Source organism: Nicotiana tabacum, chromosome 23 (assembly GCF_000715075.1).
Source record: "Nicotiana tabacum cultivar K326 chromosome 23, ASM71507v2, whole genome shotgun sequence".
Classification (NCBI taxonomy): domain Eukaryota; kingdom Viridiplantae; phylum Streptophyta; class Magnoliopsida; order Solanales; family Solanaceae; genus Nicotiana; species Nicotiana tabacum.
The window spans coordinates 20,468,615-20,475,086 of NC_134102.1; the positions used below are offsets into that span (position 1 = coordinate 20,468,615).

At 41.8% G+C, this 6,472-nt stretch overlaps 1 protein-coding gene across 1 annotated transcript; it reads right to left on the minus strand.

The window, feature by feature from the left end:
* Nucleotides 1-4,704: 4,704 nt before the first annotated feature.
* On the minus strand, nt 4,705-6,157 carry LOC142177063 (uncharacterized). The gene is made up of 2 exons (XM_075245523.1): nt 5,625-6,157; nt 4,705-4,897 (listed from the first exon to the last, which is right to left on the minus strand). The coding sequence occupies exons 1-2, from the start codon at nt 6,155-6,157 to the stop codon at nt 4,705-4,707; spliced, it is 726 nt and encodes a 241-aa protein (XP_075101624.1).
* Nucleotides 6,158-6,472: the final 315 nt, after the last annotated feature.

The window sequence follows — 6,472 nt, forward strand, 5'->3', positions numbered from 1 at the left end:
CATATGTTGGAAAAGTCGACAGGTTATGCTGGCATCAACTAGGGAGTGGGATCCTATGTTGGAAAAGTTATCAGGTTATGCTGGCATCAACTAGGGAGTGGGACCCTATGTTGTCTTAATATTTTTTTTTTCAACATCATTTCTTCTTTTCTTCCTTTATTTTGTGAGGATAAGTGAATGCGGGAAAGAATTTGGAGGAGACTTTCCTTTTGGAGTTGATTTTGCAAAGCTGTTTCTAGTTTTTGCGCAACTTCTTTTGATTGCCCCTGCTTCTTGCAAGGTTGCTTTCGGGTTACACCTGTTTTTCTATTTCCTTCAAACAAAGAATAATTTTGTCAGTTTGAAATGGTGGTTGGTTTTGTGGCCTTCATTATTTCGGTCACTTGATCTCGGCCCGTCTTTTGACGAAAATCTCAACTGCTTGTTGGCTCACTGGGGATTGGTTTCATTTCTAACCCTGGAGATCTTAGCTTTTCCAAAATCTTACCAGGACGGTTAATTACATGGGACTTAGCCTTCTTTAACTTTACTTTGCCTTTGTAACATTTTAACTTTGGTCCCTTTCTTTCCGAGAATTCTTGATTTCAAAGCATCAACCATCATAGCCGGTCGAGGCCGACTCGATGTACCTGCTGAGGCTGGGCACTTTTTGCATACTAGCTTGTATCAAATAAGAACCTTATAGATCAGTCTTGCCATCCTTTCTTTGTCTTACTTTAGAATAGAATTAGACCGAAATAGATTCAAAGAAAAACAAATAATAAAATGGACAAATGAACTTAGACGAGAGGTATCCCTTTCGGGGGAAAGAAAGAAGGACTTATCTGGAGTACATGCGGACTTCAATAAACATGACATGCCTTTTGGACTAGATTCTTGATCCGTGTAAACCCTCTGACTCTCAAAAATTCATCACAACCTTTGCCTTGAAACCGAGAAACCTTGCTACGGACTGTGTCGATGCAGATGGCTATGAGGATCCTTTTTTTGATGAGTGGCGCCCTTTGCAGGTTTTCGCCATCTGACCTCTCTCATTTCTCTTCTCACCATCGCCATGTAGTACTCTTTGCGTGTTTTCACTAACAAGACTCTCTCATTTCAATTTCTCTGCTTACCATCGCCTTATGGTGTGAGGGTTTTCACCGATGAGGCTCTCTTATTTTATCTCTCTCATTTGGTTGCATCAAATCTAAGTCATTGTATTCTTCCATTTTGGACATCTTTACCGATTGGTCGGAAGGACTTTGAATAGGATTTGGGTAGAAAGAATTTGAATTAAATTACAACCTTGAAACCTTTCAAACGAAAGCATCGCCAAACCATTATAAATTCTGCCCCAGTTTCATCTTCTGGGGAATTTGGGTTTTATTTTGGTGTGCCTGAACCCCAGAGAGAGGCTGCCTACGTATCCTTTCGGAATCAAGTCGAATGAAGTTCAAGGAAACATTTTGTTTTTGTTTCGTTTTTGTTTTGATTGATCGATTTGATTTTTTTTTTTTTGATAATTGAACTTTCAGGTTCCAAGGAAGGTGATCAAAGAAGAGTAACCGGCTCAAAGGGTTCACAAAAAGTTGATAGTATTTGGGTAGCGAGAATGAAAGCCTTCTTCATCCTAATCGAAGAGTTTTAAGACCGCGAAAGGAGTTAAACATAATATTTTTTGACTGCATCTGCATTGACAGCTGTTTTGGGGTCATTTCCTTCAATATCTCCTAAGTACAATGCCCCTTTTGGCAGCAGTTTTCTTATAATGTACGGACCTTTCCAATTTGGAGCAAACTTTCCTTTTGCTTCTTCATGATGCGGGAGAATACGTCTTAGAACGAGTTGCCCCACTTCGAAGTTTCTAGACCGCACTTTCTTGTTATAAGCGCCAGCCATTCTTTGTTGGTACAACTGCCCATGATAAACTGCGGCCATCCGTTTTTCATCAATCATAGTTAACTGTTCCAACCGAGTTTTGACTCATTCATCATCCTCGATCTCTACTTCAACAATGATTCGAAGAGAGAGAATTTTGACTTCCGCAGGAATTACGGCTTCAGTACCATAAACTAATAAGTAAAGCGTAGCCCCGACTGATGTGCACACGGTTGTGCGATATCCCAATAATGTGAAAGGCAGCTTCTCATGCCATTGCCTAGAACTTTGGATCATTTTCCTAAGGATCTTCTTGATGTTTTTGTTTGCCGCTTCAACGGCACAATTGACTTTGGGTCGATAAGGGGTAGAATTACGATGCGTAATTTTAAACTGTTCGCATACCTCCCTCATTAGATGACTGTTCAGATTTGCGGCATTGTTGGTAATGATAGTTTTTAGAATACCAAAATGACAAATAATGTTGGAATGTGCAAAGTCCACCACTGTTTTCTTGGTGACGGCTTTAAAAGTGACTGCTTCGGCCCATTTTGTGAAGTAATCAATGGAAACCAAGATTAATCTGTGCTTATTTGAGGCTTTCGGCTCGATCGGCCCAATGACATCCATACCCCAAGCAACAAACAGCCAAGGTGCTGACATAGGATGCAACTCTGAAGGCGGTGCATGAATCAGGTCACCGTGCATCTGACATTGATGGCACTTCCGGACAAAACTGAAGCAATCATTTTCAATGGTCATCCAGTAATAACATGCCTGCAGGACTTTCTTTGCAAGGACATATCCATTTATATGGGGCCCACATACTCCTGAATGCACTTCGTTCATGACCTTTTCAGCTTCTTTGGCATCCACACACCTTAAAAGATTTAGATCTGAAGTTTTCTTATACAGCACATCTCCGCTTAAGAAGAAACTGCCGGCAAGCCTTCTAAGGGTTCTCTTTTGGTCTCGATTGGCCTGCTCAGGGTATTCCTTTGTTTTCAAGAACCTTTTAATATCATGATACCATGGTTGGACATCTGGTTCTACTTCAACCGTGTTGCAATAACCATGTCTTTCACAGATTTGAATCTCCAACAGGTCAATATGGACGTTGCCTGGATACGGCAGCATTGTAGCTAAGGTAGCTAATGCATCAGCTAACTCGTTGTGGAATCGAGGAATATACCTGAACTCGACGGACTTGAATCGTTTGCTAAGATCTTCCACATGTTGCCTATATAGGATAAGCTTGATATCTCGAGTTTCCCATTCACCTTGGGCTTGCCGAATGATCAAATCAGAATCTCCCATGATTAATAATTCTTCTACATCCATATCAATTGCTATGTTCATGCCCATGATGCAAGCTTTATATTCAGCGGTGTTACTCGTACAGAAGAAATGAAGTCGGGCTGTAGCCGGATAGTGCTGACCAGTGGGCAAAATCACAATTGCCCTAATTTCGACACCTTTTGCATTTACAGATCCATCAAAGAACATTTTCCAAGTCTTAGTATCTTCTAGAATTACTTCAGCTGAATTTACTTCCTTGTCTGGGAAATAAGTGCTTAGGGGTTGGTATTCATCATCAACTGGGTTCTCAGCTAAATGATCAGCGAAGGCTTGGGCTTTCATGGCCGTGCGGGTGACATAGACAATGTCAAACTCAGTGAGCAGGATTTGCCATTTGGCTAGCCTTCCCATTGGCATCGATTTTTGGAATATGTACTTTACAAGATCCATTCTGGTTATGAGGTATGTGGTATAGTCTAACAAATAATGTCTAAGCTTTTGAGCGACCCAAGTCAAGGCACAACAAGTTCTTTCCAGCAAAGTGTACTTGGCTTCATAACTGGTAAATTTCTTGCTCAAATAGTATATGGCTTGCTCTTTCTTCCCGATTGCATCATGTTGTCCGAGGACACAGCCAAAAGAATTCTCCAGAACCGTTAAGTATAAGAACAAAGGTCTTCCGAGCTCAGGCGGGACCAACACCGGCGGATTTGAAAGATATTCTTTGATTTTGTCAAAAGCTTCTTGAAACTCAACCGTCCATTTAATCGCCGCATCTTTCTTTAGTAGCTTAAATATGGGCTCACAAGTGGTAGTAAGTTGGGCGATGAACCAACTGATGTAATTCAACCTTCCCAGCAAACTCATGACCTCTTTCTTGGTTTTCGGAGGTGGTAGATCTCGGATAGATTTTATCTTTGTTGGATCCAACTCAATACCCCTCCGACTGACTATAAACCCCAAAAGTTTCCCAGATGGAACCCTAAATGCACATTTAGCTGGATTCAATTTCAAATCATACTTGCGCAGGCACTCAAAGAACTTTCTCAAATCCTTCATATGGTCTTCCTGCATTCTGGACTTAATGATCGCATCATCCACATGCACCTCAATTTCCTGGTGCATCATGTCGTGGAAAATAGCAGTCATAGCCCTCATATAAGTTGCCCCGATGTTTTTCAAACTGAATGGCATGACCCTGTAGCAGTAAGTGCCCCATGATGTGGTGAAAGCTGTCTTTTCTGCATCTTCTTCATCCATCAGGACTTGGTGATACCCAGCATAACAATCCACAAAAGACTGTATCTCATGTTTGTCACAATTGTCGATAAGGATGTGGATGTTGGGTAATGGGAAGTTGTCCTTAGGACTTGCTTTGTTCAAATCTCTATAGTCCACACATACTCGGATTTTCCCGTCCTTCTTTGGCACTGGGACTACATTGGCCAACCATGTGCGGTATCGGACTACTCGGATTACACCAGCTTTTAATTGTTTGGCAACCTCTTCTTTAATCTTATCGCTGATGTCTGTTTTGAATTTTCTTTACTTTTGTTGGATAGGTGGACAACCGGGATAAGTTGGCAACTTCTGTACCACTATATCGACACTTAGTCCTGGCATATCATAGTAAGACCAGGCAAACACTTCTTTAAATTCAAACAAGAGTCGGATCAGTGCATCTCTAGTTTTTTCCTCGGCGTGAATGTTTATTATGGTCTCTTTGATCTCTTCTGAACTGCCCAAATTAACAGGAAAAGATTCATAGACGATGAAATATTGATTTTATTTCATTGAATTTTGAAGATATGAGGGTTTACATTGGAATTTAAAAAGATGATAAAACTAAAAACATTCGAGTTACACCCTGAAATAACTCGGAATGTAGAAAAATGGCAAGACTGAACTACCGGGATTCCCGCCTGACTGGGAATGGAGTAGCCTGCTAGTTTTGCAATTTAGCATTGGGCCCCACATATTGCACCTCAGCAGTGCTCGAGCCTTCGCCTGGTTGGACCATGTGGACGTCATAGAGCATTTGCCTCATTGCTTCACAAATATCCTCAACTTCATCGGCCGTGAAAGCCTCTTCTTCTTTTTCTATATATCTTGGCTTAACAAACGATTTGGCGAGGTGCGAGATTGACTGAGGCAAAACCTACTCATCTTTCTTACGTTTATCGACCCATTTTTTATCGGTATCAGTGGCTTGGAAACCTATGCCAAAGAATTTCCTATTGGCAGCCAAGGTGACGGGTTTTGTGATACCCTGTAAGGATACCCCGAGCCCTTTTCTAGGTTTGTACCCATGCTTGATCATTTTGCTTGCGACCATGATTGATGCGCTTGATAAACAAGGTTGAGGGCATTGGGTTCCTTCCTTTCACTGGTCGGCGAGCACAATTTCGAAGGCTTGGTAGATTATATGCTCGCTTCCGTCTCTTACCTCGAGGTATGGGACTGACGGATCCTTGTAGATTGACTGTTTATCTTCTCCATGGACCATTATTTCTTGGTTCTCATGCTCGAACTTGACCATTTGATGGAGAGTAGAGGGCACAGCTCCTGCTGCATGGATCCATGGTCTTCCTAACAGAAAGTTATAGGAAGTGGCCATGTCCAGAACTTGGAATGTTACTTCAAAATCTACGGGGCCAATGGTTAAGATTAAGTTAATCTCCCCTATTGTGTCCCTCTTGACACCACCAAAATCACGCACACAAACAGTGTTTGGTTTGATCCTTTCAGTCCCAATTTCCATCCTCAGCAATGTTGAAAGAGGGCAAATATCGACTCCGAACCTGCCGTCCAACATGATTATTTTCACATAGTATCCCTCACACTTGACAGTCAAGTGAAGGGCCTTGTTGTGGGCGGCTCCTTCGGGAGGCAAGCCGTTTAGGCTGAAGGAGATTCGATTGACCTCAAAAAATCGTTCTGCCATTCTTTCTAACTGTTCAACCGTGGTCTCAATTGGAACATACACCTCATTCAGCATCTTTAGAAGCACTTTTGGTGTTCATTTGAGCTCATCAGTAAAGACAAGAGTGAAACCTGGGAAGGGGCTTTTCTCAGTTCATCAATTACAGCAAACTCCAAGGTTTTCATCTTTCGGAAGAATTCCTCAGCTTCTTCAGCAGTTACAGGCTTCTTGAGGGGGAAACGCTTCTGCTTGGTTTTGTTCAATTCTTCTGGGTTATGATATTTCCCAGATTGGTTTGTTTCATTCACTTCCCCCTTAACTTGCATCCCTTTATATGTGACAATTGTGTGGTTGTAGTTCCAAGGGATGGCAGTAGTGTCTTTTATGGGA

What these genes read in the sequence shown, in the direction of transcription:
- LOC142177063 (XM_075245523.1), bottom strand. Translation starts at nt 6,157, where the DNA reads ATGCTGAATGAGGTGTATGTTCCAATTGAGACCACGGTTGAACAGTTA. An exon ending in CAGTCAATCTACAAGGATCC is followed by an intron (nt 4,898 to 5,624) that starts GTCAGTCCCATA and finishes TAATTTGGGCAG; the next exon opens with TTCAGAAGAGATCAAAGAGA.